Raw genomic sequence first — 15,055 nt, 5'->3', positions numbered from 1 at the left:
GTTATGACATGTATAAGCAATACCAGACCTGGCCATGGTATCACCTGTGTCTGCAAAGCCACTAGACTAGGGCCTGAAGGTTGCCACAGATGCAGGTTATTGGAGGAGAGGTAGTGTCCATCAAACAAGACTCAAGTCAACTTTTCAGTAGTAGAGAGGAAATGGATGAGTTAAAAAGAGAAAGGGATTATTTCTCACATTATATTCTCATAGCAAGAAGTTTATTGGACAATAGGATGAGGCATCCTAACTGTAAAAATATATTCTTAAGAAGAATCATTGGACTCAAAATATGAACTCTGTCTCTCACTCTTCCCACAGAATGCTGTCAGACCTGTTGAGTTTCTCCAACAGTTTCTGATCCTGTTTCAGATCTCCAGCTCTTTGCTTTATTTAAAAATATGGTGACAGGTCCGCATGAGAGCCATTCAAAACATGATTGTTACAGTATAAAAGGTAAGGCTTGTCATACTGGCATGATTTACTGTACCATCAGTGGTTTCTGTTCCTTCAAGCGGATCTCCTTCCCCACTGCCATATGAAGCATAAATCCTGATCTGGTACTTGGTCTCTGGCCGTAGATTCTCCAGTGTTGTTGTGGTGCTGTATCCAGGGACCCACTTTTCTCCACTATCATCATCAAAGAGAGATTTCCAGGTGACACGATAGTTGTACACGTTGCCTGGAGCTGAAGTCCACGAAGCATCGATTGTGGTTGGTGTAACGTTTTCAGTCACAAGGTTACGAGCTGAGCCACGTACTAATAAACAACCAGATCAGTGCAAGGTCAGAATCAGTTCTATCATCTTTGCACTTGAGTCATTACATTTCATAATCCAGCTTTATCAATGCTTTCACTGATTAATACTTTATCAGATTAATTCAAATACATGTGATTTGTAAGCACTTGTATTTTCTTCCTATTTGTTTTATGGCTATCTGATTTTGCTTTCCATATGACACGCTGCTCAAATTGAGCTCTCTATCACCAACATCATTTCACTAATGATTGTCTGTAACCAGCTGACTGAAGGTGTCACTCCTTGGAACCAGGCTTACTGCATCATGTCACCTTGATGCTTCCACTATCCATCTTCATTTTAACACCTGAACAGGTGTGAGTATTCCCAAATCCCCACTTTCTCACCAATCTAAATGCTTGACCAGAATTTAACTGGATCAGCCACATTAACCAGAAACACAACTCGACTTAGAATAAAGTCATCATTGTCTCAAGAGGTGGATGGAGGTGGGGGTAAAGGTGATAGGTCGGAGGGGAAGGTGGAGTGGATAGGTGGGCACAGGTTTTGCAATTCCTTCCCCTGCCACCGCATCCCTCACCTCCATCCAAGGCCCCAAAGGAGCCTTCCACATCCATCAACGTTTCACTTGCACTTCCACACGTCATTTATTCTATCTGTTGCTCCCGATGCGGTCTCCTCTACATTGGGGAGACTGGATGCCTTCTCACAGAGCGCTTCAAAGAACATCTCTGGGACACCCACATCAACCAACCCCACCACCCCGTGGCTGAACACTTTAACTCCCTCTCCCACTCCGCCGAGGACATGCAGGTCTGGGCCTCCTCTATTGCCACTCCCTCACCACTCGCACCTGGAGGAAGAACACCTCATCTGCTGCCTCAGGACACTCCAACCCCATGGCATCAATGTGGATTTCACCAGTTTCTCATTTCCCGTCCCCCCACCTTTTCCCAGTTCCAACCTTCCAGCTCAGCATCACCATCATGACCTGTCCCACTGGGTCCATCTTCCTTCCCACCTATCCGCTCCACCCTCCTCTCTCACCTATCACCTTTATCCCCACCTCATCCACCTATTGCACTCTCAGCTACCTTCCCCCCCAGCAACATCCCCAACCCATTTATCTCTCCACCCCCAAGGCTCCCAGCCTCATTCCTGATGAAGGACCTCTGCCTGAAATGTCGATCTACCAATTCTCATTGAAACATTGAGTCTTCTTAAGAAACTTGACAGGGTAAAGGCTGAGAGAAGGTTTCCCCTCATGGGAAAGTCTAGGACCAGATGGCTTAGTCTGAGATAAAAGGACACCAATTTAGGACTGAGTTGAGGAGGAATTTCTTGTCTCAAAGGATTGAGAGTCCTTGACACAACAGGGTTACAGGGGCAGAGTCCTTGTGGATATTTAAGGCTGAGAAAGGTGGATTCTGATCAGTCAGGAAATTAAGGGTTATGGGGCAAGGGCAGGAAAGTGGACATTAGGAATTTTGGATCAGCCTAATCCTATTGAAGGCTCAAGGAGCCAATCAACCTACTCCTGTTCCTATTTCTTATGGTTTTATAGAAGGACAAGAACAATTGACCCATGAAAACATCACTAAGAAGATTCCCTCCAAGCCAATTACTATCTTGAATTAAAAACATATTGCATTTCCTGATTCACTGAATCAAAATCCTGGGACTTCCTCCTTAATAGTATTGTGGGTATACCCCAAACCATATGGACTTGAGTGGTTCAATATGTGCGCACATCACTTTCTCAAGGATGGTTAGTCATGGGCAACTAATACCAACAATACCCACTTCCTATGAATGAAGCAGGAGTCCTGAATTCATTTTTCATACCCATTCAACTCCAAACTCCTTCTCTTCTGCATCTGAATTGTTCATACCTCCTGACTTTCTAGACTGTACTTTTGAACTGTCAGATTTTCCAATTCCCTTCCCTCTGTTTGTTCTGAGTAACACACCAGTGAAGCAACAACAAAAGACCAGCAATCAGATCTGACACGTTGACCTTTGGCCTTATGATAATAAACTAATCCACTTGTCCAGAAACAATATTTATCATAGAGTCAGAGAGTCATACAACATGGAAACAGACCCTACGGTCTAACCTGTTTATGCTGAACATAATCCCAAACTAAACTAGTCCCACCTGCCTGCTCTGGGTATATAACCCTCCAAATCTTTCTTGTTCACATACTTATCCAAATGTCTTTTAAATGTTGTGACTGAACCTGCATCCACCACTTCCTCAGGATGTCCATCCACACGTGAACCACCCTCTGCAAAAACATTGGCCTCTCAAGTCTTTTTCAAATCTCTCTCCTCTCACCTTAAAAATGTGCCCTCTGGTCTTGAAATCTCCCATCCTAGGGAAAAGACAACGACCATTAACCTTGTCTATACCTCTCAATACTTAATAAATTTCTCTCAGGTTGTCTCTCAACCTCCAGGCTCCAGTGAAAAGGAAATTCCAGCCTCTCTTTATAAGTCTTTCCAGACTTTCTTTATAACTCAAACCTTCCATACCTGGCAACATCCTGGTAAATCTCTTCTGAACCCTCTCCAGATTAATGATCTCCTTCCTATGACTGGGCAACCAGAACTGGACACTGTATTCCAGAAGAGGCCTCACCAATGTCCTGTACAATCTCAATATGACTTCCCAACTCTTATAAAGGACTCTTAAAGGACTGAGCAATGAAAGCTAGTGTGCCAAACGTGTCTCCTTCAGCCACGTTTGTGAGATTGTTCAGTTCCCTGGGTCAAAATCCCTGGAACACTCCTATCGAACATTGCTGTGGGAGCAATATCAGGATGTGGGCATCACTGCATAAGCCAACATTAATTGTATTGACTCAACCACATTGTTGTGTGCCTGAGGTCACATGTAGGGCAGACCAGGTAAGGATGGCAGATCTCCTTTTCCAAAGGACATTGGTGAAGTAGATGGGTTTTCTTGACAATCAGCACTGTTTCATGGTCATAATGATTTCACTTGGCTTTACTTTTATAGAATTCAAATTCCAGTATCTACCGTGGCTAGATTCCAATCTGGGTCCCCAGAACATTGTCTGGAGCTCTGGATTAACAGTTCAGTGATAATACCATTAGACCATCATTCCCGAGGGCTGCAGTTGTCCAAGAAGGCATTCAACCACCACCTTGGCAAGGCCAATTGTCAGTGACCAATAAATACAGACATTTCCTGAAGTGTCCACATCCCAAGAATGCAGATAAAGATATATTGTATACACTGTACTCAACAATTTTCAAAATCATCAAAGTGTTCAGGATAATGTGAGGATTTGATTTGATGTGGACAGAGAAACCACTTCTCCTTGCTGGAGGGTAGATAACAAATGGACACAGATTGATGTAGTTTACAGAAGAATTAGGGAAGATGAGAGCATTATACTTCACAAGTTGTTATGATTTAGAATATACTCATTGCCTAAAAGGGCAAAGTTGAAATGATCTTGCTCATGCAAAGTACCTCTGCTCATTTACTTCTATTTTGACAATGTGATTGCTTGGACTCGGAGGACTTATGTGTTTTTAATTGCGTGAGATGTAAAGCATTTTCTCCCTGAAGGTAGGAGTTGGATCATGACTGCATCTGTGTGCGTAAAACAGCATAGAGAAATATGGAACGAAAAAGGGCTTAGTGGTCCAATAGTTCTACTGCTTCCATATACAGTCGTTTCAGTGTGGATTCTACCCAGCCTGTTTAATCTCTGAGGAGAGTTTCTGCAGTCCTTCTCCCTGCTAACACCAAGCTGCAGTAAAACATGCCGTTGCCATTTTAAATGCCATATTACTCATTCCTGACTGACTGCCATGCTTGGCCATGTGATTACAACATTCGGAACAGCTTAGGGGCCAACTGCCTTCCAATTTCGCCCATCCATTTGTAATTATCCTTCAATCCCACTAAATCATTCACACTGCTGCTTCTCAAACCTGTTCACCGTAAGATAAGTTCTTGCTAGGTGCAACTTTAGACTTTGTGCAGTTTTGTGAAAAAAAGTTTGTGTTTTCATCCTCCTTTTACTAAGCATTAGCTATGGGGAAGGAAACTGCAGGGGATGAAAACACTAAAAATGTGGAGCTTATTCAAGGAAAGGCTCCTGTGTGTCCTAGATAAGTATGTACCTGTAGGCAAGGAGGAAGATATAGAATGCATGAGCTGTAGTTTACTAAGAGAGTGGAATCCCTGATTAAGAAGAAGAAGAAGACTTATGTTAGGACAAAATGTGAAAACTCAGTTAGGGCACTTGAGAGTTACAAGGAAGTCAGGAAAGACCCAAAAAGAGAGTTCAGAAGAGCCAGGAGGAAACATGAGAAATTATTGGTGGATAGGATCAGGGTTAACCCTAAGGCTTTCCATAGGTATGTCAGGAATAAAAGAATGATGAGAGTTAAATTAGGGCCAATCAAGGATAATCGTGAGAAGTTGTGCGTGGAGTCAGAGGAGATAGGGGAAGCACGAAATAAACATTTTTCGACAGTGTTCACTATAGAAAATGAAAATGTTGAGGAAGATACAGAGATACTTGCATCTAGACTAGAAGAGATTGAGGTTCTCAAGGAAGAGGTATTAGAAATACTGCAGAGTGTGAAAATAAACAAGTTCCCTGGACCGGATGGGGTCTATCCTAGGATCCTCTGGGAAGCCAGGGAAGAGATTGCCGAGCCTGTGGCATTGATCTTTAAATCGTCATTGTCTACAGGAATAGTGCCTGAGGACTGGAGGATAGCAAATATGGTTCCTTTCTTCAAAAAGGATAATAGAGACAACCCTGGTAATTACAGACTAGTGAGTCTCACTTCAGTTGTTGATAAAGTGTTAGTAAAGGTTATAAGAGATAGGATTTATAACCATCTAGAAAAGAGCAATCTGATCAGGGACAGTCAGCACAGTTTTGTGAAAGGTAGGTTGTGCCTAATGAACCTTATTGAGTTTTTTGACAAAGTGACCAAACAGGTAGATGAGAGTAAACAGGTTGATGTGGGGTATATGGATTTCAGCAAGGCGTTCGATAAGGTTCCCCACAGTAGGCTATTGTACAAAATGTGTAGGAATGAGATTGTGGGAGACATAACAGTTTGGATCAGTAATTAGCTTGCTGAAAGAAAACAGAGTAGTTGGTGGAACATGTTCATCTTGGTGTCTAGTTACTAGCAGCATACCACAAGGGTCGGTGTTGGGTACACTGCTGTTCATCATTTTTATAAATGACCTGGATGAGGGCTTAGAAGGGTGGGTTAGAAAATTTGCGGATGACACTAAGGTCGGTGGAGTTGTTGATAGTGTCGAAGGATGTAGATAGGATGCAGAGCTGGGCTGAGAGGTGGCAAATGGAGTTTAATGTGGACAAGTGTAAGGTCATACACTTTGGACAGAGTAATCGGAATGCGAAGTACTGGGCTAATGGTGAGATCCTTGGAAGTGCAGATGAGCAGAGAGATCTTGGTGTCCATATACACAGATCCCTGAAAGTTGCCACCCAGATTGACAGGGTTGTTAAGAAGGCACACAGTGTTTTGGCCTTTATTAATAGAGGGATTGAGTTCTGGGACCAGGAGCTAATACTGCAGTTCTACAAACCTCTGGTATGGCCACACTTGGAGTATTGTGTACAGTTCTGGTCACCACATTATAAGAAGGATGTGGAAGCTTTGGAAAGGGTGCAGAGGAGATTTACTAGGATGTTGCCTGGTATGGAAAGAATGTCTTATGAGGAAAGGCTGAGGGACATGAGGCTGTTCACGTTAGAGAGAAGAAGGTTGAAAGGTGACTTAATAGAGCCATACAAGTTAACCAGAGGGTAAGATAGGGTGCACAGGGAGAGCCTTTTTCCAAGGATGGGGACGGTAACACGAGGGGACACAACTTTAAAGTGAGGGGAGATAGGTATAAGACAGCTGTCAGAGGTAGTTCCTTTACTCAGAGAGTAGTAAGGTATGGAATGCTTTGCCCACAAAGGTAGTAGATTCACCAAGTTTAAGTGCATTTAAGTCGTCATTGGACATATGGATGTAGATGGAATAGTGTAGGTGGCATGTCTTGCTTGGTTAAGGGTCAACCACATTGCTGTGGGTCCCGGACTCATATGAGAGCCAGGCTGTGCAAAAATGGTTGTTTTCCTTCCTTGAGGAACTTTCATAAATCCACGTGGGTTTTTACAAGAATCAATGTTGAACTCACTATTACTGAGGTTTGCTTTCAAGTCCACACTTTGATGAACTGAATTTCATTTCCAACAGCTGCCGTGATAGATTTTGAATCATTAACCCACACAGTAATGGCTTGGTCCTTTGAATTATTAAAACATTCTGTACCAGCGTCCCTGCTTAGTCAAGATGGTCAAAGAACTTTCTTCATGCAGAACTGCCAATGGATGGCAATGGGAAATGACCCATTGAACCACTAAATATTACAGTATCCAAGAAGGCCAATCTGAGTACTTCTTCACTTTATCAATCCAAAGCCAATCTCAGAGCCACGTTCTCTCCCCATGGCCTTGTTACAGTCCTCTGTTTCAAAGACATATCCATTTTTCCCTCAAAATTATCTGCAACTCAATCAATCCCTGTGCATTCACCACCAGAACTACAAAAGCGTAAAAGCACTATATAGGAAAAATGGCCTGTCCTGAGTAATAAAACTTACAGCTCCTTCCACAGATATATTCAGCTGGATGTCTTGATACAGTCCAATGCAGTCCTTTCAATGTCTGCTCCCTGTTGTGATCTTATATCACCTAGAAATGGTCCCCAGGTTCAACCAAAGCAACATAATCTTATTTCTGCTAATTTTCTGTGACACATTGCGCAATTCTCCTGGACTCAACTCAGCAATTCAAATGCATTCATCTCTCCACACCTCATGTGTATCTTTACAGCTTGCAAGTGCCAAACTGTGAATATGTATGAAGTATCTGTACAGATGTTTTAGTGGATTCCAGATGCAGAAGCCAATTTAATATAACATCCAGATGGCAACCAATATACGTTTAAGCATTGAGTGCCTGATTGATGTCCCACAGTACCACAGGCTAACTGCAAATCCCTGACAAGAATCAGAGAATCCCAACAGAGCAGAAAAAGGCTATTTGGCCCATCACACCTGCACGAACCCTTCTAATTAGAATGTCAACCAAACCCAGCCCTTCATGCCATCCCCATAAGCCCCCAAGCCCCACATGTTCCATGGTCAATCCACCTAGCCTGCACATCCTGAGACTCTACAAGGGAATTTAGCATGGCCAATCCACCTAGCCTGCACATCCTGAGACTCTACAAGGGAATTTAGCACGGCCAATCCATCGAGCCTGCACATCCTGAGACTCTACAAGGGAATTTAGCATGGCCAATCCACCTAGCCTGCACATCCGTGGACACTATGAGGCAATTTAGCATGGCCAATCCACCTAGCTTGCACATCCGTGGATACTATGAGGCAATTTAGCATAGTCAATCCATCTAGCCTGCACATCATGGACACTATGAGGCAATTTAGCATGGCCAATCCACCTAATTTGCACATCTTTAGTCTCACTGTGTAACCTCAACTATGAAATATTACTAAGGTGCCGTTAAATCTGGGTGACGTTGGTGCATTGCTTCTTTTTATAATGCATAATCCATCTTAAATTTAAAACCTATTTTTGTCAGTATATGTCTTTAAGCCTGAGTTAATAAAAGGAAGACAATTTCAAAAGTAAATGTGAGAGGCAGTTTTTTTTAACTAATACTCTGCGACTTTTTCTGTGAATGGATTTCGATGCCAATTTTGAATTATTTGACAAAAAAAAGTCCTTTGTCAAAAAAGTATCTTTCCTCTTTTATTTTAAGACTGATATAAACCTGTTTTGTCTTAGTTATCAAGCTTGAAGATACAGCTATATTTTACATGCATTTAAACCGAATGGACTATTGAAGACAAAAATCCAAAAAACACTTCACCAAATAAATTCTGTTTGCATAGACTATTGTTGCAGAAAACATTTAATGAAACAATGATTAAGTCTCATTTGAAGCGTTGTGTCCAAATCTGAGCACCATGCTTTTGGAAGGGTGTTGAAGCTTTGGAGTGGGTACAAAGGAAATTGACTGGACTGGTACCAGGACTGTATTGACATATTATTGAAGCCAAAATTGGCTTTTATTCCTTGGAAATTTGGAGATTTGGAGGTGATATAACTGTAATTACTCAACTTAGAGTCATGGAAATTTATTGCATTGACCTTAGTGTTCATGTCAGAGAAAAGTTTCCGCAAAACTCAATAAAGCATCTTCAAGGTCTTTGTTCATCTTTGATAAGACTCAGAGTGATTAGATTAGATTAGATTAGATTACTTACAGTGTGGAAACAGGCCCTTCGGCCCAACAAGTCCACACCGACCCGCCGAAGCGCAACCCATCCATACCCCTACATTTACCCCTTACCTAACACTACGGGCAATTTAGCATGGCCAATTCACCTGACCCGTACATCTTTGGACTATGGGAGGAAACCGGAGCACCCGGAGGAAACCCACGCAGACACGGGGAGAACGTGTAAACTCCACACAGTCAGTCGCCTGAGTGGAAATCGTTAGTTGCACATCTATCCAGCAGAGAGACGGAAATGGTAATTAGTGCAGGGGGAGAAAATGAGATCGGAGCGGTGCAATAAACAAAGACTGATGCAGAGGAGACAAAACATCAAACACGACACAATCCAAAATCAAGACAGGGAGCCAGCCGTTAGGCGAAACCTCAGAGGTGCGTTAACCCACTGCTTTACATTTTGTGTTCTGACCCATCTATAAAAAGTGCGTTTGAGCGATTCCATCTACGAGGAAGATTAGTCTGCACTTTCACAGAATTTGAGTATTTACGGTGAAATATTCTGTCTGCTGATCTCATTAAGTCTCCCGAAAGCACTTTCCAGAGTTTTGATGAGCTCTGCTGCAAAGCTCAGTGGGTTCCACTTAAGCTGCATGCTTTCAACTGACAAATCCTGGCCATGAGAGCACACAGTAACTACATACCATTCTGACAAGGCCAAAAGATATTTATTGTTTTAACTTCAGAAGATTTATATACCCAATGGAAAAGTGGCAAACGCACAAAGATAACAAATTTGTTTGCCCAGTTTGCATAAAGATTTAAATCTTGCGATTATCTTATTTTTGATCAGTGTTTCTCTCCAGCTTCCACTGGATTGCAAAGCTAGGACTGCCCTGCCATAGTGGAAAGAAACGACCATTCGTGGGGTCAATGTATCTGAGGGACCACATGTAATCTTGCTTCCCTTATCTTCAGCCAGTGTCAGAACTTATATTGCCAAAAAGTGACTGTGTTATTTGAAGGAAGCAGTAATAGTCACTTGTTATAGTGAAACGATGCCGACTATGACTCAATTGGAAGCACACTTGTTTCTGAGTCAGGCAGTGCATTCCAGATCATAACAACTCTCTGTGTAAAAAAACAAATCCTCCTCCTCCTCCTCTCTCTATTGTTTATGATACTGAATCTGTGAATTCTGCTTGCAACCCTCCTTCAAGTGGAAACCATTTCTCCTAACGCAACATTTCTAAATCTGAACGCCTCTGCTAAATCTTCCCCTAAACCTTTCTGCCCCAAGGAGCTGGGATCTTGAGTGATCAGGGGTAGATCACCCTTTAATCAATGAAAGTTAAGGGAATACAAGCCAAGTTTATTCAGCGGGTCCTTGTGGGCCCACACTTTAAACCTGGGTTTAGAGTTTGTGGCTTAGAAACTGCTGTCAAAGGAAGCTTAGTGAGTTACTGATAAGGCCAATGATGACCCATAAGAATATGGCAATCTTCTGTTCTCCTCCTACACCATAAGATAAATAAATGTATTTCTCCAGTTCAGAATAACTGTACACAACTAACTGAGCTCTTCACTTCTATTAAGACAATTAATGTATAATATTTTTGAATTTGCACTGCTTTTCTCTCACTCCTTGTATCACTTATCAGGCCAACCATTAGACTTGAACCAAGCCTCGACCAAGGCTATAAATACAGAGAGAAAACTCAAGGAAAGGAAGAGATCTTTCGGCCCATCAGAACTATTACAATTAGAGTTCAAGCCTGATTATTCCCTCTTGAAAACCACTTCCTATTTGCTGCCTGAGGGAATACAATCTTCTTTCCTGAAGCTGCCATGAAAAACCACTGCAGTATTGTAACATGAAAACCTGGACCACCTGATATCAAGCCAGCTAAATTCGAAGCTACCAACTAACTTCAAAATCAACTATCTGAGTATTTTACAACGTCTTCCCCATTCTTAGGGAAATTAGTTTTCCAACACCTCACCCCACTTGAAATTTTGTATGAGTGTTGTCATCCCGTATTTCCCAATTAGTTTCCAATCTCTGCTATTCCTTTCATGGCCAACATGACCACCTGTACGAGTGGACCTAGAAATAAATTTTCCACTCGGCTTTGCTTTGTTGTAGTACGTGATTGTTACTTGCCTTTACCACCCACCAATTCCACCACCATCACACACCCCTACCAGTAGCATTGCCAGTAATGTTGGGGAATTGTCTCTAATTCAGAACCAGCACTTGACAAAGCTCCATCCATCATATTGGAATACACCATATTGGGAGTATTTACATTCTCACTGTACTTCCAGATCAAGTGAGTTTATTTATTTTTGAGCATTGAAACTAGCATTTATTTTCAGTCCGAAGTTTCCCAGCTTTTTAACCACTTTGGGAAATACTGAAGAATTAATAGCATGGTGTGAGACAATGCCCGGACCAGGTAATGGCATTGGTCAGGCTCTTTGTCAATCTGTTCTGATGCCAGACTGCTATGTCATTTACACAAACTGAATTCACATTCTCAAAGCACCATGGCAGAGATTTGAAGTCACAATCCCTGGATTATTAGCCCAGGCTTCAAGGATCTAGTTCAGTAACATGACCACTGCATGACCGCATCAAGTTGCGATTGCGACAGCAAAAATAAAAATCAGCCTCGTGCACAACTCAGAGCCAAAAACATTCAGTCACTCAACTAATGAGTGTATATGATAGTCTGCAAAGAAACCGCATCAATCTTTACATTCAACTTATCCAAGATTTGTCAAGTGCTTGTAACTAGGCTGTTAAATGGGTTGTGATATCATTGACTATTAGTCAAGAAGGAAGAATGTAAAAACCATTCAATTTTCCATGCTGGCCCTTGTTATTCCGTGATCTTTCCACAATTTTGTAAAGACTTAGCGAGGTCCCGGGAGGCTGCACGCTGGAGCTGGCTAAAGCTCCATTGCTCAGCGTTTGCCAGCTACAATGAGAAAGATGCTTCTCGATCCTGATCTCCTCATTTGGCAGTGCACTGCCGAAACAAAAAAACAAGCCCTTGCAGAATCCACTCTTTTTGATGCAATTTTAATCTTCAAACAATGTAGGGAGTGCTTTTAATGTTCCAGGGTCAAGACATTGATGCACAGTCTGTCCCTGCGCACCCCCCCCCAACCCCCCCAACTCCATTTCCTTCCTTCACTCTATGAAATGATCTCTCCCAATCAAATTCTTTTCTAACTGAATTCTTCCTTCGATTTTCAAGGTTACCTGCCTTGATCTCCTGTTCTCTGTTGATGGTGCTGAGTTAACTGAGGTTTCCTTCTAGATACCTTCTTTCAACGACCTCACTCAAGTTTCCATTCATCAAGTTCAAGTCCAGATATTCAGTTTCAGCAAGCTGTTTACTTTCTAATCTCTGTTCATTTCCGAGTCATGTTTCTGCTGTCCCTTAACGTCCATCTGCACTTACTGGTTTGATGCAACTGAGCGGAATTCACTTCGGAGGGTAGTTAACATCCACACCCATTTCTGTTGATCTGAGGCCATATATTTCCCTTAAGTGTTGGAGGCTGAGGGCTGACCTTATAAAAGTTTATAATCATGAGAGGTGTGCACAGGGTGAATGGTCAAGGTCTTTTCCCTGCAGTAAGGAAGCCCAAAACTCAAAGACATAGATTTAAGATGAAAGGTGAAAAATATTAAAGAGACCTAAGGGGCAAATTTTTCATGCAGGGGTGGTGTGTGTATGGAATGAGCTGCCAGAGGAAGTGCAGGAAGCTGGTACAACTACATTTAAAAGGCATTTGGATGGGCATTGGACTAGGAAGGGTCAGAGGGTTATGGGTCAAGTGCTGGCAAATATGACAAGATTAATTTAGGATATCTGGTCGGCATGGCCAATTTGGACTGAAGGGTCTGTTTCCATGCTATACATCTCTATGATGCTATATAAAACCAGACCACATAATCATGGAAACCTTCTTTCTTTGAAGTACATGGAACCAGATGGATTTTTATGACCACTAGACAGTGTCATGTCCACTTTTACTGGCGCCAGTTCTTTGCTTCCAGATATTTTGAAGCTGAAGTCAAGTTACCAAACTGCTGATGGTATCAACTCATAATTAATCAGGGAACCAAAGGCTGTGGGAAAAGAGCAGGAAGGTGGATGTCAGGAATGTTGGATCAGCCATGATCCTATGGAATGGCGGAGTAGGTTCGATGGGCTGAATAGCCTAATCCTGTTCCCATTTCTTCTGATCTTATGGTCTAACATTAACTGAATAACAGTCAGAGACAAGAACCTCAAGCCACTGCAACACTCTAACCATTCTAATGTGACTGAAGCAGTTAGGCTCAACTGATTAGCTTCACTGAATTAGTCAACATTTTAAGATCCTTTCCATTTGTCGCAAGCATTATCCTGTGCTAATGTGGTTCATAATCCAAGCACATTGAGCGCAATTTATTTTTTTTGATTCGTACAAGCTTGTACATACAGGGACATCAATGCTTAGCCCAGTTTACACCCATTTTGCAATTTAATGGGGACCCGCCCAGAACTCTCAGAAGGCCCTGCAGAGGAATCTTCCCAAAAGGGTGAGTGTGAATGTCATGCAACTTTATAAACTTCAAAGGAAATATGCAACATCTGCCACTTTGTGAAGTATCCTATTACCTTGCAATATGAGAAAACACTCAGCTGAGTTTTATTTAAAGACAGCAACATGTATTTTCCTGTTCCATGGAGTCAGGCTGCTTCAGGATTTGAATAAAAGAGGGAAACATGGGATCAAGCTCCATCTGAGAGCATCTACCTGTTCCTTAGTGAAAGAGTCTCATAGAGTCCCTATAGTATGGAAGCAGGCCATTCAGCCCATCAAGTCAAAATTGATCCTCCAAAGAACATTGTACCCAGACTCACCCGTGTAACCCTGTACTTCCATGTCAAATCAATCCAGCCTGCACAACCCTGGACACTATGGGTAATTTAGCATGGCCAATCTACCTAATCTGCACATCTTTGGACTATGGGTGGAAACAGGAGCACCCGGAGAAAATCATGCAGGCACGGGGAAAATGTGCAAACTCCATACAGAGAGTGGAATCAAACCAGTGTCCCTCACACTGTGTGGCAGCAGTGCTAACCACTAAGTCATCGATCTCTGACGTTCAAGATGTGGTCTGTGACCTGTCCTGTCTGACAGCTTAGCTAGGGGCAAAGGATCTTCAGCTGATGCTATGGCCTGAAGTAAAGAAGGCACATTCTTCCAGTATATTCCACATCATCAATAGCAGGTCACCTGATCACTTATCTCCTTGCTCTTTCTGAGGCTTTGTAACTATACTAGACAAGGAATTGGAATCTATACAGTGCCACAGGTTTTATATTTAACAAGAACTATACATTGTGAATATCAAGAGTAATAAAATTGCATTGAGGTGAACAGGAATGGAACATGGTGGAGGGAGAAAAGTTAATTTATACTGCAAAAATGTTTTACTACAGGCTGTATATGCTTGAAATGGAATGGATATTGTAAATATTAAGGCCATTATAATTGTACTGAAGCCCCTATGAGTTGAAAAGTGTGGTGCTGGAAAAGTGCAGCACACTTTTCATCTCTGGCCTCCAACATCTGCAGTCCTCACTTTCTCCGAGTTGAAGTCCCTATGAGCCTAGTGCTGGGAAGTGGGACTACTGTAGATTTAGAGTAGATTTTAGGGGATGTAAAACTCTATGATTCTATGATAAGGGTAGAACATGCTGTACGGCAATGAGCTGAATTTTGGTGCACCTTCTGAAACTTGCAACATTTTGGAATGTATTCCTCCAAATTTTATGCAATAAAATGTAATTTTGGAAATATAAATTGCCTTGCTCTTTCTGAGAGCTTGCTGCACACTCATCACCACCTTCTCAAGAGCAACTACCGACAGCAATAAA

General features: G+C 42.1%; 1 protein-coding gene across 1 annotated transcript in view; it reads right to left on the bottom strand.

Annotated features, from left to right (window-relative positions):
• col12a1a (collagen, type XII, alpha 1a) overlaps positions 1 to 15,055 on the bottom strand; it is a 270,018-nt gene that overhangs the window by 199,093 nt on the left and 55,870 nt on the right. The window contains exon 13 of the mRNA XM_060831214.1: positions 491 to 760. Within this exon, the coding sequence (XP_060687197.1) occupies positions 491 to 760 (270 nt within the window). The remainder of the gene's footprint in view (positions 1 to 490; positions 761 to 15,055) is intronic.

The sequence above is a fragment of the Hemiscyllium ocellatum genome, chromosome 10 (genome assembly GCF_020745735.1).
Source record: "Hemiscyllium ocellatum isolate sHemOce1 chromosome 10, sHemOce1.pat.X.cur, whole genome shotgun sequence".
Taxonomy (NCBI): Eukaryota; Metazoa; Chordata; class Chondrichthyes; order Orectolobiformes; family Hemiscylliidae; genus Hemiscyllium; species Hemiscyllium ocellatum.
The sequence above is the reverse complement of the archived record's forward strand: the minus strand, read 5'-3'. Positions and strand labels throughout refer to the sequence as shown.